Source organism: Cnephaeus nilssonii (assembly GCF_951640355.1).
Source record: "Cnephaeus nilssonii genome assembly, chromosome: 1".
Classification (NCBI taxonomy): domain Eukaryota; kingdom Metazoa; phylum Chordata; class Mammalia; order Chiroptera; family Vespertilionidae; genus Cnephaeus; species Cnephaeus nilssonii.
The window spans coordinates 69718325-69745070 of NC_137072.1; the positions used below are offsets into that span (position 1 = coordinate 69718325).

The following is a 26746-nucleotide window of genomic DNA, read 5'->3' on the forward strand; positions in this document are numbered from 1 at the left end:
CTCCCTAGCCTGCCCCGCGAGCGGACGCGGCAGCGCCTCGGTCTCGCTTTTTCTTATTTTCCTCCCCTTCCCCTTCCTTTTTTTTTTCTCCTTTTTTCCCCCTTCCTCCCTTTCACCATTTCCCCTTGGAGGCGCTTCCCCCGGGCAGGGGCAGAGCCGGTCTCCCTCCCCGCCTCTCCCCGGCCCCCGCCGCCCTATGGAGAGAGGGAGCCCCCTCCCCACCCGGGCACTAGCGGTGGCCGTCGGAGGAGCGAGACCGGCGCTGGCGGCCTCAGGTCCCGGGTCGTCATGGAACTGATTCGCTGACCGACCCACCGGCTGCAGCCGTGCGTCCTGCTCGAATACCAGGTTCCCCCGTTCCCCGGCCCGGTTCCCCCTCTTCTCCCTCCTCAGCCGGCCCGGCCCTGGTCCCGCGCGCCCCGCCGCTGCGCGCCGAGGAAGATGAGGTGGTAGCGGGACCCCGGATGACCCAGCGTCACCACTGCGAGGCGAAGAGCTCCGCCCGGGAGGAGGAAGAGGAGGAGAAGGTGAGCGGGCGCGGGCGGGGGGCTGCCCGAGGCTCGGCGACCCGCGCGCGCCGCCCACTGAGCCCCCCCCCCCCAACTCCCACAACACCTCCTCCCCGTCCCCCACACCCCCACACCCCCCCCCGCTCATAACATCGCCCCTCCTTCAACATCCCCCCGCCCCCGCCAATCCCCCCTCCAGCCACATCCCCCCCCCCCTTCGCCTGCGCCTCCGCGGGGACCTTCCGGACGCTCCCTCGCCGCTTCCACGCAAGAACAGCTCGGCACCTGCCCAGTTTGCCAACAGCTCTGCTCTGTTCCCTTTTGGGCTTTTTTTTTTTTTTTTTTTGTCACCGAGTAACTTTCTTTGTAAGGACTGCAGATTGCCTGCCCTGTCGCGCATTTTCTGGGCTCCGCGAGCCTGCATTAATGCACAAAGAAGGGGGCTCGCACACTCCCACCCGTAGACCTCAGCGCTCCTGCGAGGGAAGATGATGTACATTGCCAAGCGGGGTGCTCGCCAAGTGAATGGGGTGAACCGTCGGTGCTGCCGCCGGAACACGAAGGGGAACGTTACCCAGGGTGTGGGTGGGGGAAATTGAAGAGGAGGTGAGATTTGAGTTGCACCCTGAAGGGCAGACAGAAATAGCGAGATGTTGAAAAAAAGGGAAGAAGGGCCACTGCTGAGCTCTAGGTTCTATTGCTGATCCTATTGGAAGGAGTTGAGAATTGGGTAGCAAAGCAGTGGAAAGTGTCTCGGGAGGCCGGATGGCATCAGATTGAAAATCTCAGAATGCTAAGCTCAACTATATAGCCTTTGTCCGGCCACTGAGGAGTCGCTCAACATTTCAGCAGCAGTGTGAGGTTGTGATCGGATGCTGATAACAACACTTGTTGAGGCTTATCGGGCAGTTACTGTTCTAAGTTGTTTGCAGCTCATTGAAACCTCAAGGACTCTGAGGCAGGTTTCATTGAGGAGTCTCCTTTCACAGATGAGGGAAACTGAGGCTTCACAAAATGAAGTAACTTCTTCCGTAGATGACACAGCTAGAACCCGGTGGACAGAGTTTAAACCCGAGCAATCAGGTCGTCTCTGTTCTGAAAAGGAATCTGTCGAAAAGATTAACAGTGGTGTTATCTGTTTCTAGCTTTTCAGGTCATTTGTGGCAGCCAAAGAGAAGGGAATGGATACATAGAGTAAGAAAGAATGGACAGGATTTAGATCTGCTAATCTGGGACCAGACAGATGAGTGAGTCTGAGCTTCTGGACCAGGAAAATCTTAATACGGATGAAGAGCCGACTGGTAGAATTAGTGTGTTGGGAAGGCGAAGTAAAGATGATTTGCATTATAGATGATTGAGTTTATGTGGCAGTGTGACATCCTAGTAGGTTAGAATGGAACTCTACAACATTTTTCGGTCAAGTTTAGAAGCTCACAGTGTGTGTACATGGTTTATTCTGATTGTATAATACTTTGAAAAGTGTTCACATGTCTTTGCATGTTTCTTCATCTTTAAAATGAACTTAATAATACCAACTTCATAAGGTTGTGGAGGATTAAATCAGTTAATATGACATAGTACTTTGAATAATACCTGGCCAAGTAGCACTCACTGTTTTTGTTGTTAATCCTCACCCGAGGATATATTTTCCATTGATTTTTAGAGAGAGTGGAAGAGAGAGGTAGAGACAGAGAGAGAAACATCTGTGTGAGAGACACATCAGACACATCAATTGGTTGCCCAGAGGTACATCGTCAAGTGCCTGTGCCCTTGACTGGATCAAACCCTCACCCCTTCAGTCTGTGGGCTTATGCTCTAACCACTGAGCACCGGCTAGGGCGTACTCACTGTTTTTACTTGTTAATCACTTAAGTGTAAGTTGAAAGAACTGTGGAAAGGCATGGAGATTGGGAAAGAGAGCAGCCTGTTTAGGAATTATAGGTAATGTAGTTCATTATTATGTTAAGGGCATAAAGTCAAGAAGGTATATTAGAACATGAGGTTCTTGTATGGTTACATTAATAAGTCCATCTTACTTAGAAGATGAACTTAAGATCCAGAAGTCAGCACCAATACAGAATTATTAATAGGGTTGGTGTTATAATGACAGTAAATATAATTCCATCTTAGTGAAGTTGTTTATATTATACTAGAGGCCCGGTGCATGAAATTTGTGCACGGGGCAGGGGGTCGGGGGGTGTCCCTCAGGCCAGCCTGCACCCTCTCCAATCTGACATGCCTCTCTCAATCCAGAACTGCTGGCTCCCAACTGCTCGCCCGCCTGCCTGCCTGATTGCCCCTAACCACTTCTGCCTGCCAGCATGATCAACCCCTAACCACTCCCCTGCCAGCCCGATTTCCCTAACTGCTTGGTCACCCCTAACTGCCCTCCCCTGCAGGCCTGGTCCCTCCAACTGCCTTCCCCTGCAGGCCTGGTTCCCCCCAACTGCCCTCCCCTGCCAGCCATCTTGTGGTGGCCATATTGTATCCACATGGGGGAGGCCATCTTTGACCACATGGGGGTGGCCATCTTGTGTGTTGGGGTGACGGTCAATTTGCGTATTACTCTTTTATTATATAGATATCCATCACTGTGCAATAGTTTCTCTCAGATGAGCGGGAGGCCCCGTATATCCTATATAATAAAAGCCTAATATGCAAATCGAACAGCAGATTGACCAGTCACTATGATGCGCACTGACCACCAGGGGGCAGATGCCTAACACAGGAGCTGCCCCCTGGTGGTCAATGTGCTCCCACAGGGGGAGCGCCGCTTAGCCAGAAGCCAGGCTCACATCTGGATAGCGCAGTGGCGGAAGCCTCTCCAGCCTCTGAGGCAGGGCTAAGGAGCAGCGAGCAGGCAGGCAGTAAGGAGTGAGGGCTCCCGGACTGCGAGAGAGATATCCGACTTCTGGCAGGCAGATATCCCCCAGGGGTCCTGGACTGCAAGTGGGTGCAGGCGGGGCTGAGGGACTCCCCCGAGTGCACGAATTTTCGTGCACTGGGCCTCTAGTAGATATATAATATAGTTTATGCTGTACAATAAGGATTTTATAAACTGCACTTAGACAGTAAGCTATTTGATAAACATGGAGAAAGAAGCAGAAGTAGCAATTGAAAGAATGGGGAGAAGAGCCCTAGCCAGTTTGGCTCAGTGGATAGATTGTCGGCCTGTGAACTGAAAGGTTCCAGGTTTTTTTCCAGTCAAGGGCACATGCCCGGGTTGTGGGCTTGATCCCCAGTGGGGGACTTGCAGGAGGCAGCCGATCAATGATTCTCTCTCATCGTGGACATTTCTATCTCTCCCTCTTCCTTCCTCTCTGAGATCAATTTAAAAAAATGGGAGAAGAAATATGCAAGAAATTATCATAAAATTAGAAGTGTGTGTAATATGCCAACCAAAATACAGCCTTTTTGTTTTTTAGTTCCTTTAGACTTTTCTATCTAAGCATTCAAAATTCTGGCTGTAACCAACAATGTGCAATATAATAACAAGATACAACTATAACATTCTAATACATAAAACAGTAAAATTATATTTTACGTGTTTGTATTTTATTCCTTAGTAGGATTCATTATTCATCTAACTCAATCTGTTTTACTTATTAGAAAATGGGCTGTGTTCTGCCAGTAAAAGAAGTAAAACTCAAGCCAGTGCTTTCTCTATAATATTATCTATCTTACTGGAGACTTAAAAATGGAATGTAGGCCCTGGCTGCATGGCTCAGTTGGTTAGAACGTCATCGTGTACACCAGAGGTTTCGGGTTGGATTCCCAGTCAGGGATTGTGGGTTCAATCCCTGGTTGGGGCATGTATGGGAGGCAACTGGTTGATGTTTCTTTTTCCCAAGTCAAAAAAACATATTCTCAGGTGAGGATTAAAAGAAAAAAGAATGTAAATAATAGCCTGCTAATATAAGTTACTTCCATAAGTTGTCTCTTTTTTTTGCTTTTTTACATTCTTTTAAGTAATTTCAAAAAGAAACCCTTTACCTGGATTCACCTATTAAGATTTTATTTGTTTTATCATTTGTCACCCCTCCCCCATGTATGTATATGTATAAGTTGCATACATGATGGCCCATTACTCCTAAATTTTAGTGTGTATTTCCTAAGAATAGGGATATTCTCTTCCAGAATCACAGTAAACTTATTTACTTTAGTAAATTTAACATTGTTACATTTACTTTTTTTTAAATCATTTTTTTGTTTTCCATTACATTTGACATAGATCATTATATTAATTTCAGGTATACACCCCAGTGACCAGACATTACATAACTCAACGAGAGTTATGATTTTCATGCACTGGGGCGGGAGTCCCCTCAGCCTGGCCTGTGCCCTCTCGTAGTCTGGAACTCTTCAGGGGATGTCCAACTGCCGGCTGAGGCCCGATTCTGGGGATCGGGCCTAGACATCCCATTCGCAGTGTGGGACTCCTTGCTCCTTACCACCCCGCCTGCTTGCTGCTCCTTACCGCTCAGCTCGCTGCTCCTGCCACCACCACTGCACTTACCAGGGGGCAGCTCCTGTGTTGAGCATCTGCCCCCTGGTGGTCAGTGCACATCAGAGCAGCCGTTTAGCCATAAGGGTAGCTTAGGCTTTTATTATATAGATAAGTGACCACCCCAATAAATCTGGCACCCATCCAGCAACATACCTACTTATTAGAATATTTTATTAACTGTGTTCTTTGTGCTTTACATCCCCATAACTATTCTGTAACAACCAATTCGTAGTTCTTAATACCATCACCTTTTTCTGCTACATTTACTTTTATCTCATCTACTGTCCATGTTCCCATTATGTCATTTGACCCAAAAATGGCCTTTTTAGCATTTTTCTTTCTCCAGTACAAGGTCAGCCTAAGGTCAGATTCTGTAGTCATTTAATCTGGAGCATCCCCACAGATGCCCTCCATTTTTTTTGTCTTTCACTTGCATTATTTATAGCCCATTTTTTAAAAAAGTTTAAGCGAATTTAATCTTTTCTTTTGTTTACATCTTAGTGTGAGCAGAGAATGATTCCTTTTTCTTCTCTCTTTTTAAAAATATATTGATTTCAGGGAGGAAGGGAGAGGAGAGATAGAAACATCACTGATGAGAGAGAATCATTGATCAGTTGCTTCCTGCATGCCCCCACCCTGGGGATTGAGCTTGCAACCCAGGCATGTGCTCTGACTGGAATCGAACCCGGGACCCTTCATTCCGCAGATGCTCTATCCTCTGAGCCAAACCAGCTAGGGCCCTTTTTCTTCTCTAAATATGGTGTATTACATGAATTGATTTCTGAGTGTTAAGTCAACTTTGCATTCCTGTGCTAGGTTACATTTCATTATGGTGTATAATCCTTTTTTATGTTGGGAAATTCAGTTTGCTAGTATTTTGTTGGGGCTCTGTATATTTAGAAGAGATAATGAGCTGTATAGTTTTCCAGTGCTGTTGTTTTTGTTTGGTTTTGGTAAGAGGGTAAGTAACTGGCCTTGTAAAATGAGTTGCGAAGTGCTCCTCATCTTTACTTTTGGGAGAGTTTGTGAAGAATTTGTATTAATTTTTCTGTTAATGTTTGGTGAAGCCATTTGGGTATAGGCTTTTCTTTGACAATAGTTTATTTACTAATTCAGTTTCTTGTTATATGGCTATTCAGCTTTTTTGTTTCTTCATAAGTCAGTTTTGAAAGTTTGTGTTTCTAGGTATTTGTCTTCATCTAAATTGTTTGATTTATTTGTATATAATTTATAAAATTTCTTTATAATCCTTTCTGTAATTAGGTAGTAATATATCCCCACTTTATTCCTGATTTTAGTACTTCATCCTTTGTTTTTCCTTGGTTAGTGTAGTAGAGGTTTGCCAGTATAAAAAACAACTTTTTGGAGGCGAGCGGAGCCGGAGACTAGACCGGAGGCCGAACTTGGGATCTGACAAGATGGCCGGGCTGCCCTGCAAGATTATCAGGGAAACCCAGCGTTTGCTGGCAGAACCAGTTCCCGACATTAAAGCAGAACCAGATGAGAGCAACGCCCGTTATTTTCATGTGGTCATTGCTGGCCCTCAGGATTCCCCCTTTGAGGCAGGGACTTTTAAACTTGAACTGTTCCTTCCAGAAGAATACCCAATGGCAGCACCTAAAGTACGTTTCATGACCAAAGTTTATCATCCTAATGTAGACAAGTTGGGAAGAATATGTTCAGATATTTTGAAAGATAAGTGGTCCCCAGCACTGCAGATTCACACAGTTCTGCCATCGATCCAGGCTTTGTTAAGTGCTCCCACTCCAGATGACCCATTAGCAGATGATGTAGCGGAGCAATGAAAGACCAACGAAGCCCAAGCCATAGAAACAGCTAGAGCATGGACTAGGCTATATGCCATGAATAATATTTAAATTGATCTGATCATCAAGTGTGCATCACTTCTCCTGTTCTGCCAAGACTTCTTCCTTTTTTGTTTGCATTTAATGGACACAGTCTTAGAAACATTACAGAATAAAAGCCCAGACATCTTCAGTCCTTTGGTGATTAAATGCACATTAGCAAATCTATGTCTTGTCCCGATTCACTGTTATAAAGCATGAGCAGGGGCTAGAAGTACCATCTGGACTGTTGTGAAATGTTTAAAAGCAGTGACCCCTCTCTGCTTTTATTCATTTCTCCCCATTATGGTTTAAGTATAAAGCACTGTGAATGAAGGTAGTTGTCAGGGTTAGCTGCAGGGGTGTGGGTGTTTTTTTTTTGAGGGGTAAGTAGTTAAATTTTAATTGTATGGGCTCCTTTCCCCCTTTTTATGGTGATCTAATTGCATTGGTTAAAATGCAGCTAACCAGTTCTTTAGAATATGCTCTCTAGCCAAGTCTAACTTTATTTAGATGCTGTAGGTGGACAAGCTTGATTGTTTGAACCAAAATGGGAACATTAAACAAACACCATGGCCCTCACAAATAACATTGTGACTTTTCTGTCAAATGTAGAATCCCCCCTTCAAGAAAAGCTTGTGACCATTTTGTATGGCTTGTCTGGAAACTTCTGTAAATCTTATGTTTTAGTAAAATATTTTTTGTTATTCTAAAAAAACAAACAACTTTTTTGGGAGGGGGGGGGTGCCAATTTTGATGATCTTTTCAAAGAACCAACTTTGGTTTCATTGAGTTTTCTGTTCTCTATTCATTTCCACTTTGATATTTGTTCTTTTCTTCTGGCTTGCTTTAGATACAGTTTACTCTACTTTTTCCAGTGTCTTAATGTAGTATTGATTTGAGATTTTTTTTTAATATAGGCATCTATAGGTATTACTTTGTCTGTAAGCACTGCTTTCATTGCATCCCGTAAGTTTTGATATTTAGGTAGTCTTTTTCATTCATCTTAAAGTATTTTATAATTTCCTTTGTGATTTCTGCTTTGACCCAGATTTCTTTGTTTTAAAAAAGTTGATAAAAGCATCTAAATATATGGAAGTCTTACTGAGGACCTTAATTGGTAGGAGATTGGAGAATAGGAATTTCTTGAACCTGACCGTATTCTTCTTGATGTGATTCTATCCTTTATGTTCCCCTTACATTCTCCCTAAAAATAATCTTCAAAGGAAGCATTGTAGGGGAAAAGTAATCACCAGGGGCAGCCAGCCATAGGAGTGTATTGAGTAGGTTGGCTGAAACTAATGGAATGAGATAGATAATTAGTCAAGTAAAAGCTTGAAGTTGTGTGGTTTTTTTAATGTGTTTTTTTACATTGATTTTAGAGAGAGAGGAAGGAGGAGGGAGAGAGAGAAACATTGATGACAGAGAAACATTGATCAGCTCCCCTCTCCTGCTAGGGATTGAAAGAGGAAATCCGGACATATTCCCTGACTGGTAATGGAACCAATGATCTCTTGGTGCATGGGACATCACTCAATCCATTGAGTCACCCTGGCTGAACTAGTAAACTTGAAGTTTTGACAAAAGTTAATTACAGACTAAAATTAAGTTTAGAAGAATTTATAATCTGTGAAGTTAAATGTCCATCCAATATAGGTGTTTTTTCTAAATAGCTTTTGACAGATAGTCATCTAGTTTATACTTCATTTCTAAGGTTACCCTTTATGTCTGCATTAGATGAAATTATAGTGAGTCTATGCAATGTATCCCCTTGTCCCCCAAAAAGGCACCAAATTCCCACACACAGTTGGATGGGGCAGGTGAAGTGGATGTACTTAAGAGTTGTAGTTAACCATAAATTATACTTAAATAGTGTGATGTGGCCTCTAAAAAAAATAGCTAATGATCTTAGATAACATTTGCAGTTAAACTGGTGCTAATTTAGAAGAGCAAACATCTTGTCATGTGAGGAACTCTTGAACAATTTTTCAGATATGGAAAAGATGAATTGGTGCTATCATTAGCAGCCTTCAAACATTTGAAGGCTTGGCTTGCTAAAGAGAGATTAAACTTGGGCTTGTTTTGCTTTGTTTTTGGTCCCCAAGGTTGAAAGGAACCTTTGGTTGAGTCCCTATTTCATCAAGATACTGTGCTGTGGGCACAGTGGGTTAATAAAAAAAAATGACATTAGTAGGTGTGATCACAAAGGAATTTATAATTTAGTATGGGAGAGAGTGGGAAGCTGCTTTCTCCCATACTAAATTATAATTTAGGAGGGAGAGAAATTACACCAGATTAAAGAATCAAGAGTTCTTGGAAGAAATTACCTTGGAAATTGGCCTTTCAGGGTAGGTATTATTTCTTTTCCCTCTATCAGTTTATTTACCTTTTTTTTTTTTTAAGTATGAAAAGCTTATCATGCTCATTATAGAAAATTTGTAAAAACTCTGAAGTTGAAAGCAAAAAAAAAATCACAATCCAGTTAACTAGAGTTGTGGCACACCTGTTGAAAATCACTGAGTCTGCTATAGGTTTGAGTAGCAAATAATTGAAGTATGTGAAGTGATTAATAAGAAAGAGGATAGTAGCTAGAGTTTGGGGATGGTGATGTGGGAACTGAAGAGGCTTGTTGTTGTGTGTGTTCAAATTTTAAATCCTATATAATAAAAGGCTAATATGCAAATTGGCCGAACGGTGGAACAACTGGTTGCTATGATACGCACTGACCACCAGGGGGCAGATGCTCAACGCAAGAGTTGCCCCCTGGTGTTCAGTGCCCTCCCACAGGGGGAGTGCCACTCAGCCAGAAGCTGGGCTCACAGGTGGTGAATGCAGCGGCGATGGTGGGAGCCTCTCCTGCCTCCGTGGCAGCACCAAGGATGTCTGCTGCCAGCTTAGGCCTGGGCCTAAACCATCAGTCGGACATCCCCTGAGGGCTCCCAGACTGTGGGAGGGTGAAGGTGGCCGGGCTGAGGGTCCTCCCCCCCCACCCCACCCCGCACGTATTTCATGCACCGGGCCTCTAGTTATATAAAAGTTTGTAACTTTCCATATGTTAATTCTATACATTGAAATTAGAAAACAAACAAACCCTGAAGCACATACAGAATACAGGTACATAGTTGAGGAGCTGAAATAGTTATAGGAGGTTTATAATGAAAAACAGCATTTCCCTTCTGCAGGGCTTCTCACACTTTTCTCTAAAGGTTAATTGTTATCAGCTCTTACCTGTTTATCTTGTTATTTAAGATCATATTTTCAAATAACTTGCCTTACTGCTATTTTTTATATTTTAGATTAGTATAAAGATGTAGCTCTCATTCTGTCTTTCAACATCCGTTATCCTCCCAACATACAGTTTTAATAATGTTTGTTGAAATCCTGTTTAGTGTTTTCATTATTATTGCTGTGTTAATACTGTGGTATATAATTACATTTACCTTCTTACATAACCTTTTTATTTTTCTGAAGTTACCTTTCCAGTTGTTAGCTTTCATCACATCTAAGTCTTCAGCAATTCTCAATTCAGTTTTGTGCATACAGTCATAATTCTCAAAACTATAGTTTCCCCTTTAAAATTTTATTTTTTTAGACATTTCTCTTGGACTCTCAGTTGCCCTACACTGATCTAGACTGTGGCTCTTTAAACTTGCTGCTCGATTTAGAGTGCCAGTGACCTTACTATTGAGTTTTCTGATCAACACTGCCCAATAAAACTTATTGCATTGATACAAATGTTCCTTTTCTGTATTGTCTAATGCAATATCTGCTAGTCACTTGTTGTTTCTGAGCACTTGAAATGGGTCTAGTGTGACTGAGGAGTTATATTTTAACTTTATTCAATTCTAATTTAAATATTCACATATGAGGCTAGTGGGCACTGTATTGGAAACTCATTTCAAGGTTGTTTCATAATGCCTTTTTTTTTACTCTATGCTATTTGTATTTTTGAACCATGAGAATTAATTAATGAAAAAATCAAATAAAAATTTTAAAATTAAAAAAAGTTGCATACTCAAGTGATGGTTTCATATTGATTAAGTGGCAGTGGGTTGGATTTAATGTAATTGATGTAACTTTTTTTTTAAGAGGAATATTTGGGACTACTACTTCTAAGAATTCCTAGAATAAAAAGTTCATGACTTGAAATTCTTTGTCACAGTTTGACACAGTAATAATATAGTTTGATCAGGGTCCAGGGGTTCTATCAATCATAAAGCCATGTTTTCTCTTTATAACTGAGTTTCCAATTTAAGGTGAGAATGCATTAGATAACTATTATTGTAAATTTTTAATACATATTTTAAAGAGCTATAAAATCCTATACTGCCTCATAATCTTATTTTGTTTTATGAATTGCTTAATAAGAGCCAACATATTTATGCAATGCTCTACTTATTCTATAATTACATAAAGAGCATTGTCTTATATTTGATTTTATAGGTAGCTACATCAAGCTGGGAGCCAGGCAGAACCAAAGGATATCATGAAGTTTCCAGGGCCTTTGGAAAATCAGAGATTGTCTTTCCTTTTGGAAAAGGCAATCTCTAGGGAAGCTCAGATGTGGAAGGTAAATGTGCCGAAAATGCCTACAAACCAGGTACTGATATTTCTCTTTACTCTAGATAGATTACTTTTATTAGAAATAAGTGTACTGCTGTCCTATATAGTATCTTGACATGCATTGGAGAAATATGTACCATGAAAGGAAATGCTCTATTCTTTATTTTAGAAATAGCTCCTTGTTTTATTCTGAAACAAAACAAGAACGAACTGTTTTTGTTGCTTGTTTGTTTTATTTTTATTCGAATTACAGCTTTAGGAAGATAGGTATGTCTGTTTTCTTTCCTCATAGTCTGTGCCCTGCCAGCACAGCCAAGGGTTCGGTGAGCCTGAGTGAAGGCGGTGAAGGATTGAAGAAAAGACAGACAAGAGAATATAGCTGGGTCTCGGTGGATCTCCTGTGCCTGGCTGAGGCCACAGAGAGAGATCCAGAGGGCAAGCTGAGCCTTTATTTTATAGCCAGAGGTAAACAAGGTAGTGGTCACATAGTTACAATGTTCTTATGAGTTTCACTGCACCTCCCACAGCCCATTAGCTACCCAGATAGGATCTAGGGGGCTTCATAAGGTCAAGCTTAATTATGCTAAGAGGGCTGTGCCCTCTAAGCTGGGACTTGTTTGTGGCTTTGCCAACAGGTCAGTCTGAGGCTTACCCATATAGCCACTCCCTACAATAGTCAATACCTACAGTAGTAAGCTGCCTTTATTTCTACATATATAGCTAGCCATGGAAGCTGAGTATATATCATTGTCTTTAGGGAACAACAACAACAAAAATGCACTATATTTCTTGAATATTTATAAAGGAGTTCAAGTAAACTACTAAGGTAATACAATGTTAGAAGCTTCTAGGGAGATAGCCAGTTGACCTCTCAATTACTGTTGGTTATATACCCTTTTTTAAACAAAAGCACAAGTTCAGTATAAGTCAACATGACATTGCTGCCAAAACAAAACAAAATTTAGGGTTAGATTAATGAAATAACTTATCTAAGACAAAGTGAGGTAATAGTTTTACTTTATTGCTCATTAATGATGAGTGTCTCAATTTAAGAAACACTAAAAAGAATATATCTAGAAAAAGAAAAACTGAAATGGTAAAAGGGAAATCATGTCAAACATAAAACAGTTAAAGAGCAAGGAATGTTTAATCAGGAAAAGAGATGACTTTATGGGTTTAACACCTGTCTTTAACTAAAGGGCTATTGTTTAAAATAAGAAATGGCTCTATTCTATATTATTCCAATGGCTAGAACTAGAACCAATCCAAGTGACCACTAGAAAGAAGCAGGTTAAGATTCAATTTAAGACAATATTGTGAATATAGTGAAGAAAAACTTTCCAATAATTTATATAGCTTTTCCACAGTGGAATGAACAAATAACCAAAGCAGAGGATCATTTATCAGAGATGTTAGAACTTTTAAATTTTGTGGTTAGACTGAATCAGTGTTTCCCAAACTGAATGCATACTAATAAAATTATGAAGATTTTAAAAATACAAATTTCCACAGTTGCCACTACAAGCCCAGTGGGTGTGGGTGAGGCCTGGAAGCACCGTACAGGGCCTCCTAAATGATTCTGATTTGCCTGGTAACCCAGTGGTTTGAGATCCTGTATTTGAAAACCACATAATTAGATGGCCTTTAAGATTCCTTAAGAGTTCCAAAATAATGGAAACCGTCTTTATATAAACAGCTTGAAGCTGTTTTATGTTTGTATATGAAAAGCACTTGAAAAAATAAATTGGAAATATCTAAAAGTGCATGTCACTTTGACCAATCTTTAATCCCCCCAAAAGTCATGTGACAAAATTATCTTATACTTAAAAGTGCTATTATTATATAAAAGAATGTCTCTAACCTGGATGAATTATAAAGAAATGATCATCAGTGTTCACTTAATGAATGTTTACTGTGAGCCTATTATATGCCAGTGAACAAAAATGATACAACCCTACCCCAAGAGAACTCAGCCAAATCACCAAGAAACTATAATGTTGTCTCATAAGGAAAGTAGAGTGCTATGGGAGCCCATAGAAAGGGAGTAAAAAGTCTATAACATTCTTTGTAACCACTATCCTAAACTGAGGGATAGGGGATGCAAATAAAGAGAATTGTGAAAGATTCTTGAAGTAGGTAGGATTTAGGTAGGGGGAAGAGTAAGGTAGAAAGAGGGAATTGGAGAAAAGCATAAAAAAAAAGAAGCAAAAGGTTGGATTAAACCTTTACTTGTTTGGAATACTCACTCACTGAAAATACTCTTGTACTAATCTCAGAGTCATTTCTGTACTTTGTTGTGTTTACCTGGCAGAAGTAGTACTCATATGGATCTGTTTTATTTATTAGTAGTAGATTAAGTGTTGCCAGATTTGTTTTATTTTATTTTTATGGTGCCTCAAGAGTAAAGGCATCTAAACCATTACTGCTTTAAAGTGTGTACCTTCTAAAAATTAAGCCTATACTCAGCAGTTAAAAAATAAGATATAGGAGGATTGAAACAATATGTGTTGTGTTTGTGTAATCTCTCTAGTGGTAAGTTAGTTCAGGTGACTTTTCCTCTTCAGTATTTTTTATCATTTTAAAATGTAATTTGTCTGTTGTCCCTCGTGTCTTTTATTTATTCCTGTTGACTGTAGCTTTGTTTTTTTAATTATCACTGGAGGGACATGTTAGGAGGAGGTGGAGAGAGAGAGAGAGAGAGAGAGAGAGAGAGAGAGAGAGAGAGAGAAAGAGAAACAAACATCAGTGGGTTGCCTCCCAATTGATCTACTGAACGATGTTTCAACCAGGTGAGCCGCTTGCCAGGGCTAGCTTTGTTTTTAATGGGCTATCTCATTCTGTTATTGTAGTCTATTTATATTTCCTAAGATAATATAATGCCTATTTGTTGTCTTAGAAATTCTCACTATATTATTCTCAAGAATTGGAAAAACTTAATTCCAAAATTACTATCAATTAATAACAGTATTACCTAAACTAAAAATGTTATATTACTTGAAAACTTCAATTTAATTATCAATAGATGGTGAGATGACATAATGAATATTTTATTTAATACAGAATGAGAATATTAGATTTTTAAAAAATTTATTGATTTTAGAGAGGAAGGGAGAGGGAGAGAGAGACAGAAGCCTCAATGATGAGAGTTAATCATTGATCGGCTGCCTCCTGCACGCCCCCTACTGGGGATCGAGCCTGCAACCCAGGCATGTGCCCTTGGCCGGATTCGACCTGGGACCCTTCAGTCCACAGGCCGATGCTCTATCCATTGAGCCACACCAGCTAGGGTGAGAATATTAGATATTGATGTTAAATGCTATAATTAATATATAAACTTTTATCTTCATTTATCTTATTTGCTAGATTTTGAATAAACTTGAAAACATTTTTAACATATAAGCACTATTCCATAGCACTTGCTAACCTTTTATAAGAGAGAATTCTAAACATATTCTTGATGATAACTTGAAACTTTACTTGTTTTATTTTAATTTTATGTTTTAATTGTTCCCTTATAGAATGTTTCTCCATCCCAGAGAGATGAAGTGATTCAGTGGCTGGCCAAACTCAAGTACCAATTCAACCTTTACCCAGAAACGTTTGCTCTGGCTAGCAGTCTTTTGGACAGATTTTTAGCTACTGTAAAGGTAATTAATTATTTTAGGATACACTTAAACACAGCCTCTTGTTTGAGGCTTTATATGCTAAACTGGAGGCTATTAGTAAACATTCTATAAGATGGAAAGGAATAGGAAAACCTTCCTGGATATGATTTGTGTACCTATAAGAAGATATGTCTTTTATTGCTTTAAATTTTCAGGAATGTTTCTAATTGTATAATTTTGTTGCTACAAGTATTCCTAACTTATGCTTAACCTGTGAAATTTTTGATCTCCTAATTTTATTGTAAACCATATAGCATTGGCAGAATGTTTAGTCATCTTTTAACATAATGTGGACAATGAATCAAATTAGAAAAGTATAAGCCTGTTACACATTTTTCTGTCACTTGTTTATTGAATATTGTCTGGTTTTCTGAACAACATATACTTTCTAGAGGCATACATTTGGAGCATAACAAGATGAACTGAACTGTCATAAAATAACTTGTATTTTTGTTGAATGGCAAATATATGAATACGTTTTATATTGACCCTGTTGGTACATCTTTGGTTATATTATGCATAATCAGTCATAGTGGACCCTCAACAGATTTAAAGCAGAAAGTTAGCATTTATTTAATGTCAAGGCATAAAAAATTTAAAAAGCAGTTCAGTTGTGACTTGTATGTCTAGGATTATATAAGCTGGGGAACTATGAATTCAGTATTGAGGGTTCTATACTCTTTCTTACTAGGTATGAAACATAGAAGCCATTTGGATGGCTATTCAGTTACCTTTTTATGTTTCAAACTAATGCTCTTAAGAGACTTTAAAAAACCTTAATTACAATGATACTAATTGCCTGAAATCTGGGTTATCTGAGATGCCTACTTTTATCTCAGTATCAAGTCCCCCACCCTTCCATCCTGGTTCCCTATAACAACTAACCTCCTTTTCATAGAGAACGATGCTTTTAAGGTCAGTGTCCTTTCTTGGGTCATACATTCTTCAAAAATTATTAATGAACTTATTGTAGCTTTTATTATAGGAAAGATTATTACTGACCTTATTAAACGTTTTAAACTGATTTGGGCTAGTTTCTAAAACAGAATTTTGCCAAGTATAATCTGATTTTTTCATATTTCTTATTTAATGGGTCCTGTCATGTTAGCATCAGATATAGTACTGTTATTTAGATGGTTAGTCTACATTGAAATAACCTAAAATGTATTCATAGTTTAAATAAAGGCACTTAAACTTTAAATAAAATTTAAATAAAAGGGCTACAGCAAAGAGTGGAGCGTTAACCCTAGCTGTGCAGAATAAAGTGCTATGAAGCTCTTTAAAAGTGTGGACCCTGAGTCCTCTCCCAGACTTACTGATTGTGAATCTCTAGTACATGAGATCTGTATGTTTGTATGTGAAGAATACATCCCGATGTACATCCAGGACTGAGAACTACTGTTAGTTTAAAAATAAAATCACACATTTGCTGCTGGGAATCTTTTTATTACTAAATTTTTTTTTGGTGCCCTTGATTTAGGGGTTGCATTACCTACTTGAAGTTATTAACTGTTGGGATCTTTGTAATGAACTCTGATTACCTCATAGATGTGGGTTTGATATGTTGTACACATGGGGAAATAAGGGAACCTGGAAAGCTATCTTAGCAACAAGATCTGGCTCACTTCCTAGATCACTTGTTGGTATCTCTAACCTCTGAGACTTGTTTTCTCATTTATAAAAAGATGTAATAGACATGACAATATATATGGAAGTGCTTTCTGAACTGTATTAACTGGTTAGTATTAGTGATTATTTTAAAATATTGGTAGTATTGAACCAGTTTTTATTATCTCATACAGGCAGAAGATTCTAAGGTTCCTAGACAGTATGCCACTTGTACTGAGGCACAGTGGTCATTGGCATGTTTGTTAAAAAGTTGGTTAATCAGGGTTGTACTATGGTCATCAGAAGGCGTCTCTAGTTTCACAGAAATGAATGTAATATTTAAGTATAAAATACATGTTGATACAGGCTTTCTTTGTGTTGTATAACTTACCTCTGTCATCTATACATATTAAAGACTAATATGCAAAATGTCCCCTCGGGAGTTTGACTGAGAGAGACCAGGAGTTTCGATTGCTTGCTATATGACGTGCTGACCACCAGGGGGTGGCACGGAATGAAGGAAGGCCCCGGCTGGCAGCCACAAGGCCCCTAACAGCCCTGATCGCCAGCCAGGCCTAGGGACCCTACCCATGCATGAATTTCCTGCACCAGGCCTCTAGTACAATATAATTAGGACTAAATTGTTTTGGTTACTTAAAACTGGATTCTGATGCTGGATTGGCAAACCCTTATTCTACCAGTAAGGTAGAAAGTGGACTAACTTTATTGTAGATATGGAAAACAGGCAAATTCCAACCCTACTATGGGTGTCAAACCTAAGAACTTCTTTTAAGCCACTGATTGAGTCTGTATATATTTAGGATCCTTTCATTCTTATCATGGAACTTGAATATATAATTTTGTGTGTCTGCACATTAATAATTAGAACATTTCTACTTGTCGGCTATCATCCTATATATTTTTTTAAAGCATTTGAAATTTATTAATGTCCTTCTTGTATTTTCTTCTATTTAATTCTAACACCTCATATGTTAATTTTACTGATAGGATAGGTAAAGAGAATAAAACTAGCTTAAAAGTACACATATACACAAATATTTTTATTTTGGAGACTTTTGTTTATTAAATTAAAAATTGTCTTCTAAAATCAAGCTCTTCTCTGCTGGATAGAAATGAATTTTGGCTAACTAGCATTGATTGAACTTCCAGCAATGGAATGATGCTAGTCTTTCCATAGAATATCAAATGACTAGGTTTGCGAAGTTAAAAGTCAACTGATCTTAGAAAGCAATGGGTGGAAATCAAATGAATTGCTTTCCATCGAATATATGCATACTTGTCTTATCTGCTTATCTAGTTTTTTTAAATAAACTCTTAACTTTTGAAGAACCACTGAAGTTGCTTTTTCGCTCTTTATAATTGTAGGCCCATCCAAAATACTTGAGTTGCATTGCAATCAGCTGTTTTTTCCTAGCTGCCAAGACTGTTGAGGAAGATGAGGTAAATGTTTTTCTTTAAAGATTAATTATGTCTCTTTTTTGAATATTTCTCTCCATTTATTCACCTGCTTTTTGTTTACTAAAACGAAAGTTGAAAATGAAATTTTTCTGTCCTTTCCTCCCTGTCCCTCTTTGGTTTGGATAGAGAATTCCAGTACTGAAGGTGTTGGCAAGAGACAGTTTCTGTGGATGTTCTTCATCTGAAATTCTGAGGATGGAGAGAATTATTCTGGATAAGTTGAATTGGGACCTTCACACAGCCACACCATTGGATTTTCTTCACATTGTAAATATACCTGAAGTTTTTTAGTTTCTTATTTGAATATGTAATCCTATTTCAGTAACTTGAAAAGTAGATTGCCTGCTCATTTGTTTTATTCTGAATTTTAGGAAACGGGAACTTTACTGCGAATAGCTAAGGAAAAATTAGTAATTAGGGTGTATGTCAAATCACTGAAGCTAACATTTCAAACTTAAAAATTGAGTAACACTAAAAGTTTCATCAATTTCTATACGTAATTTACCTAGACATTTAAGTAAAACTAGAATGATGATCTTGTGTTTTGTTGTTTTTTTTTCACCAGTTCCATGCCATTGCAGTGTCAACTAGGCCTCAGTTACTTTTCAGTTTGCCTAAACTGAGCCCATCTCAACATTTGGCAATCCTAACCAAGCAGCTACTTCACTGTATGGCCTGCAACCAACTTCTGCAATTCAAAGGATCCATGCTTGCTCTGGCCATGGTTAGTTTGGAAATGGAGAAACTCATTCCTGATTGGCTTCCCCTTACAATTGAACTGCTTCAAAAAGCACAGGTAGGTGTCAGTCTCATTAAATGGTGTTCATTTCAAGTGTATCTCTTACTTGGATAAATAGGGTTACCAGATGGTTATAACACTTGAGACATTTCTAATCTTAAAATGGCAAACCATTTTTAAGAGTAGATAAAGGTAAAGTAATTTACACTTTAAATTTATGGGCTAGTCTTTTTTCTTTCTGTAAAGCTTATGTAGTATTTTCTTGATTCTTTTAAACCTTAAACCCTTCTTTAAGAGTCTTGAAAAAGTTAATATGATTTTCAATTATATATTTTCCTTTAGTTTTGTATGAAAAATCTTCCTAGCTGCATTTGTAGGTTTCATTGTAGTACTTTTGTACTTCACTCATTTTATAAAAGATGCATCAAAAACATAAATTGTAAGAAGTTGTTTTTTTAGCACATAGTTTAGTGTTGGTTAGAAAGTGAAGTATTTGTACCAGAGTTTTTGGAAAGTAGAAGCTCTCTTTCTGAAAAAGGTTTAGTCCTGGTAGTTCCTGTTATGGCCTGAGATTAGTCCATCACTTGTATTTGCAAATTGGTATAAAATGTTATGGGTCATTTAGATTTTTATTAGTCATCTACATAAAATGTAAGGGCTTAGTGCAGTGGTCGGCAAACTCATTAGTCAACAGAGCCAAATATCAACAGTACAACGATTGAAATTTCTTTTGAGAGCCGAAAACCTACTTCTGCGCAAGGGCCACGAAGTTTCAATCGCACTGTATGTGCGCACCCGCACGTGGTATTTTGTGGAAGAGCCACACTCAAGGGGCCAAAGAGCCGTATGTGGCTCGCGAGCCGCGCCGACCACTGGTTTAGTAGGAAAAATCTCATTCCAGTGAAAAGTTAGTAGTGGTGCTATATGTTCCTAATTACTTGGGAGAATTCTTATTAGTTCTACTTATGTGACCAAGTAGAACTAATGGTCTTCTTGTATTTTTTTCTATTTAGATCTGCAAACCTATTCCTGCCAACTGAATCCATAAATGACTTATGAACTTACTTTCCCTTTATATGTCCCTATTCTCATTTGGCAGTAGTTATTCTGATTTGTTTTATTGGATTTTATTTAGAGAAAGGGCTTAAATTCTGAGCTTGAACACATTTTTAATATAGAAACTAATTTTAGCAGAGACTGCAGTTTTATTAATAAAATTTATAAGAATATTATAAAAGAAAAATGAGAATAACACTTGAGTTTGGTGTTTTGTATAAGTTAGTTATAACTAATGATGTTATAGATGTGAGCTGTAAAAGTCAGCAGACATACAAGAAGTGCCTTAGGGCTACCTCTCAGCTTTGAGAATTTCAGGCCTAGTTTGTGAGCAGAGAAAGACAGAAGCTTTTTTATAAAAGGGGAGTGATCAGAGCAACACATTAGCCAGAGCACCGCCATTCTTCTAAGTGTTTTGTTCCACTGTTTTTAGCATGGTTCAGCTTGTTTTTTATTCCTAGGACATGTGATGTTAATGTAACAAGGGTGTTTCTTCTTTACAAGTGAGATAATTCTTTTAATAGCATATGTTACATTGAAATAATTGAGAACTGTTCATGTCCATTGAAATAAATGCTATGATGAAAGTAAATCCTAGGAGAAAGTTGCTATTTCATGAGAAGTTTTAGAAACTATCATAAACCATCATATCATATATATGAATAGTATAGCACAGAAAATTTATTTTGCCTACCTAGAGTGTTGGAAAAATGAAATTGAATATTAATCATTACATTATATTACATTATGTTAGACTGTGGCAGTAGGGAACGGGCATTAATAGAAAACCACCTATGTTATATTTTACTAGAAGCCCGGTACATGAATTCGTGCACCAGTGGGGTCCCTTGGCCTAGCCTGCGGGATCGGGCCCAAACCGACTCTCCGACATCCCCTGAGGGGTCCTGGATTGCGAGAGGGCACAGGCCAGACTGAGGGACCCCCGGTCCACTATTGGGACCTGGGAGGGATGCAGGAGGTTGGCCAGCTGGGGAGGGACCGAAGAAGAGCTTCAGGGCGTGTCTGGCCCGTCTTGCTCATCCCTGATTGGCCAGACCCCAGCGTCTGCCCCCTGGTGCATGTCATAGCGACTGGTCGACCGGTTGACTGTCTGCCTCCTGGTGGTCAGTGCACGTCATAGTGAGTGGTTGAGTGGCCTTAGCGTATCATTAGCATATTATGCTTTTGATTGGTTGAACAGACGACTGGACACTTAGCATATTAGGCTTTTATTATATAGGATTTCTTTATTGGAACAAATGACATCCTTCTAGATGCCACTTGATTTGGTCTCTGTGCCTGTTCCCAAGCTAGCACACAGAAAATTTTGAAGTGTTACTGATACAGAGAAAGGACAGACTTTGAAGCATAAATAAAAAGAATGTTGTAAATAGCAAGTGCATTTCTGTAGCTTTGAGGGCTGTTCTCTCCTGAAGAACACTGGAGAAGCTGCTGCTTCTCTCTCATAAGTCTGCTGCTGGAAGAAGAAAGTGTTCACTGAGTCTTGTTTGCCCCTTTACTGAAGGAGTATCATAAGCTCGGAATTGAAGGCATCTTCTTAGAAATAATTTCATTCAACTCCTTTATTTTATACCTGTCGTCCAGGGAACATGGGGCTTTTTCAGAGATACACAGGACTCCTTAGTAGTAAAGTAGACAAAAACACAGTGCTTTTTCAATACCACACAAACCTTAAGGATTCCAGTCCAGTGGTTTTTAGAGTTTCTTTCAGAACTGGAACCCTTCCCTCACCCCCAACACACAATCCCAGAATACAAAATAGGAAAGTATCACTTGATTATGTGTGTTTGGGGCAGAGACCTGTTGGGTCCAAAGTCCTACTCAACATGGCCTCTTCCCTTCTGTAAGCTGTTTGAACATAGTTTGAAAACCACTGTTCCATTCTTTTATATAATATAAAGTTATAGTCCACAAACATTTATTGGGAATTCTGTGATCTAGGCACTGGGAATACAGTGATTCTAAAAAAGGAAGTCTGCCCCATGCAGTATTCACGTTACAATGGGGCGATAGTTAAAAACAAGGTCAGGGAACTTTTAGAGACTTTGGGACTTGATCTTAGCAGTTCTCTCAAATCATCTTGGATTGGAGGCCAACCCTTGTGGCCCAAACCTGATGACTCCCGATTCTTCAAGATTCAGTTCTGTCTTCGCTAAGTTTGCCTGAGTTTAGGTAATCTTTGTGATTAGACCTGGGACAAAGCCATAGTAATATCAGATATTCCTCCTGGATTTCTGATTCTGGTATAGGAAGTTCATATTGGTGAGATCATGCCAGAATTACTTCTGACAAGTTTCCCTTTGCTCTGGGTTGAGAGGACTGTCAGTGGCCCATCACAGACATCTTGTGCTATGCGGAGGCCACTGTCACTAGCTCTGCCTGTGTTCCTTCCAGACTTAAAACTACAGTGAGTGTTCCCTGGTTTGAAAGACAAGCTTCCTCTTGTCCCTCCTAGTTCCCCCACCCCTATTAGCGCATATGCTACCTGTTGGTCACCATTCTGAGATGCCTAAACCCTTTTCTCTTCTTACCCCTTCTCTCATTACTCTAATTCTGTGGCTAGCCTCAATATCCTCCTTTTCCTGACTGAGAAGGCCCTCCTTGATAATCTTAGGATGTTAATATCCAAATATGCCAGGCAGTAGTCAAAGTAGATGTTCCTTACTGTGGTATAACACAAAAATTAGAGTAGTGAGTTAAAGAAGCATACCCTCCTTACCAGGGTCTCCCAGTTCTTCCTGAAGGTGTCTAAGGTCAGACTGTTTCGATAGGATTTCTCAGAGCTTCATGCTGTGCAGTGAACCCAGATCCATCTGAATCTATCACTTATGTCTTGCTGTTCTGTTCCCCCTTTCCAGCAGTAAACTATTTGGACATCTACCCTGTAAACTTTCAGTGTTTCATCTCTAATATCTTTCTAGTTGTATCATTTTTAAACAACATTTTTATTGATTTCAGAGAGAAAGGGAGAGAGAGAGAGATAGAAACATCAATGTTGAGAGAGAATCATTGATCAGCTGCCTCTTGCATGTCCCCTACTGGGGAACAAGCCCACAACCAAGGCATGTGCCCTTGACCAGGATCGAAACTGGGACCCTTCAGTCCCCAGGCCGACGTTCTAGTCACTGAGCCAAACCAGCTAGGGCTACTTGTATAATTTTCTGCTAGTTCTCATCTCTATAACAACCCATTGACTTCCTTTTCTTCACAGAGAAAGATTATAGTGACATAGTCTTCCTTTTACTTGAAATTCATCTCTTCATAATTTGCTGTGGTATTATGCCTAATGATCAAAGCAGTAGAATATTTGTAGTACTTGTACTTTTCTAGGCCACTAAGTATCATTCATTTGCTAAAGCAGTTTATTAAACTAGGTACTTACTTTTTAGAAATCATTTTTACACTATAGTCTTTTTTCACTTCCCAATTTCTTTTATTTCTATCACCTCTTTTTTATAGGCTTCTTGAAGTACTGGATAGGGTACCAATCGCCTTAAGGAACTTTGAAATCCCATCCCTTTTCTGTGTGCTTTGTTCCACTGTTTTCCTGGGTAACAAGTATTGAATATATTTAGAGATAAAAACAATTTGTGACCACATGTGTTCTTGTAGAGTGTGTTATTTTTCATTACATTTCTGTGGTATTGCAAACAGCCATGCTTGTGTGCTACAGGTTACATATATGTGAATAAAACTTGGTTAAGAAATATCCAAAAATGCTTATGAAATATATGACTAGAAAGTTATATATTTAACTATACCTTTGATAGTTAAATAGTCAAGATAGGCTTCCAGAAGGGTGGTGGTAATTAGCCAGATCTGGAAGGTAATAGGTAGGTAATGCAATTTCAGTAAGTAGAAACAGGATGAGTAAGGGTAAAGTAAGAAAGGGCAAGATTTGTACAGAATAGAGAGCAGGCCCATTTGGCAGGAATGGAGAGCACAAATTGGGACATGTTAGGAAATAAGGCTGGATAAGAAGGCTGGGGTCAGATTGTGGAGACCTTATTAATAAGCTAAAGAAGTGACCTTATTGCTGGTAGGCATTGGGGTGCCACCAAAGAATTTTGAATAGGGAAGAAATATATGATGCTAGAGGAAGATTATTTTGAGTACAGCTATAATTACAGAGAACAGAGGGCCAAGAGACTAATGACTCTTTACCAGAGGTAAGATTTTGAAGGCCTTCCAAAAGATCTTGGGATCTATAATAGAAAAGCTAAATGTTTAAATAGATCATGCTGATACAATGTGATTGACTTTTATTTGATATAGAAACAGATGATTCTGGAATTTGGGTGTTTAAAAGGCTGGTGGAAGTCAAGGGTGGCTTCAGGAAGGATTGATATTTGAACTGTCCTGAAGGGTAACAAAGAACTCGCAAATTAAACAAAAACATTTCTTCCTAGTGTTGTCAAGCCTGCTATTTTTCTACAAAAATATGACTTGTCAAAAGTTCTCACTTACTGTCTAAAAAAGAAAAATACTTAAATTGTTCTCAAGGCCAGGAAGCCTTTCCCATTTCTTATTTAAATTTTTTCTTGCCTCTGGCTTCTTCCTTCAATTCTTCCTTAATTTTAATCACTGAAGAGATTAGAAGAGGCAGGGGAATGGACTGGACAAAAGCAGATGTGGGTATGTAGCAGTGAGCACAAGAGCTCACGATTTTACTTTCATGAAGATGTTCAGCATATAATTGCAAATACAGAATTCAAGTTTCAAAGATATTTATATTAAAATACAGCATTTGGGAAGAATTCCTAAGATGATAGGTAAGCTGGAAGAATAGATAGGTTTGAGGTAAAAGATATGGGGCGAGGGAAGGAAGCTGGGGTGCAGAGGGCACAGGATAGAAAAGCAGCAGCAAAGATGACAGAGCAGCCTATGTTAATTAAATTATCAAATTTTTTCCCCCCCACCCATCCCAGATGGATAGCTCCCAGTTGATCCACTGTCGGGAGCTTGTGGCACATCACCTTTCAACTCTGCAGTCTTCCTTGCCTCTAAATTCCGTTTATGTCTACCGTCCCCTCAAGCACACCCTGGTGACCTGTGACAAAGGAGTGTTCAGATTACATCCCTCCTCTGTCCCAGGCCCAGATTTCTCCAAGGACAACAGCAAACCAGAAGTGCCAGTCAGAGATACAGCAGCCTTCTATCATCACCTCCCAGCTGCCAGTGGGTGCAAGCATACCTCTGCCAAACGCAAAGTAGAGGAAATGGAAGTGGATGACTTCTATGATGGAATCAAACGGCTCTATAATGAAGATAATGCTTCAGAAAATGTGGGGTCTGTGTGTGGCACTGATTTATCAAGGCAGGAGGGACATGCTTCCCCTTGTCCCCCTCTGCAGCCTGTGTCTGTCATGTAGCTTCAAGTGTTACCTTTAAGTGCAAGCTGAGGTCTACTACTCTGGGAGCAGGAACATGGAAGACCAGGGAAGGTATATACCGAATCAGGCTGATTTGACGTGAGCCAGAAAAGAAACAAAACCATTTATTAGTGTGGCTAATTATAATTTAACATTAAACATTATTTAAGCACTTAAAGACCAAAAAAAAAAGTATAAAATTCAAAAGATCCAACTATTTTAAGTAAAAAATTTCTTTGTAGTATTTGTCAGTTCTGCCATTTACTCTGCTAAAATGTAATGTAGGTTTCCCCATGTCAAAAGTTCACATTCAGTGTTGTTTTTTAAGTTCCAAAATTTCATAGCTAACAAACCCAATCCCATGTCCTGACTTAATTTTCCTCTTGCTTTTGCTTGCTTTTTTATTGACTACTTAATGAATTTAATGCATGTTGATCTCTAGCCTGACTTCCACTGATTAGGAAACCCTCAAAATTATTTTTTTTTGCAATTCAGTGAACAGATTATTTCAGATTGACAGCCATATTTAATCCATGATTCAAATTCAAATTAATCTGAAAAGGATACTTCAAAATTGCCCCAAAGGAATCAGAGATGATAATAGAAAAATGACTCACATTGCCACATTGATTTTTGTGTTTGTCTCGTTTGTTTCTAGGATTTGGGGAAAAAATTATTTTTATTTTTGATGATCTTAAACTGAAACTTAAAAGTGTCATATAATTAGGATACTCTTAGATTTGCTAAAGCATTTTTGACATTTGGATAAGAAATTTGTGATAAATATGTCGAGGTACTTATCAAAGAAACATGTAACAACTAAAATTTAGATTTTATTTTTTTGTAATTTATCAGCTCCTTTTCACTCTGTAATCAGTAGGAGAGACTGTCGTGATGTTGGGACAGCTCTATGATTGGGTCTGTGACATATAATAACTGAATTTAGTTCCCTAGTTTTATGTTAAGCTATTAGGATTTTCTGGATAAAAGTTATTCTCTGCCTCCCAAGCTACCTATATTTCTCTTAATGACTCCTGTAATCTGAGCTCCCTGTGCAGTCTGAAGAAGGTATTGCAGCCAGAACCAGCCATGTACTGATGATAAAAGCCTCTGGTAGCAATAAACGTTGTCCTTAACCTTGTTGTATCTTTTTTTTCTGCTTGTGAAGAAGTGCAAGTTCTTGATTGCTTAGGCACTGCTATTTAAACTGGAAAATGATAAAAGTCCTAAGAATGTGCTTTATAGAAAATAATACATGAAGGAAGGGGTTTAAATATGAAGGATGCAGGTTTTTAATATATATGTGTGTGTGTGTATATATATATATATATATATATTGATTTCAGAGAGGAAGGGAGAGACAGAAACATCAATGATGAGAGA

General features: G+C 39.0%; 2 protein-coding genes across 2 annotated transcripts; both read left to right on the forward strand.

Annotated features, from left to right (window-relative positions):
• CCNI (cyclin I) lies at positions 1–26499 on the forward strand. Its single transcript, XM_079768262.1, is given in 8 exon segments — positions 1–527; positions 11304–11357; positions 11359–11460; positions 14942–15070; positions 18083–18157; positions 18302–18442; positions 18741–18971; positions 24920–26499. Coding segments are annotated over 8 exon segments (1239 nt in total). The 5' UTR covers positions 1–464; the 3' UTR covers positions 25364–26499.
• Positions 3281–8987, forward strand: LOC307098751 (ubiquitin-conjugating enzyme E2 N-like). The gene has a single exon (XM_079769791.1). The coding sequence runs from the start codon at positions 6435–6437 to the stop codon at positions 6819–6821; it is 387 nt and encodes a 128-aa protein (XP_079625917.1). The 5' UTR covers positions 3281–6434; the 3' UTR covers positions 6822–8987.
• Positions 26500–26746: the final 247 nt, after the last annotated feature.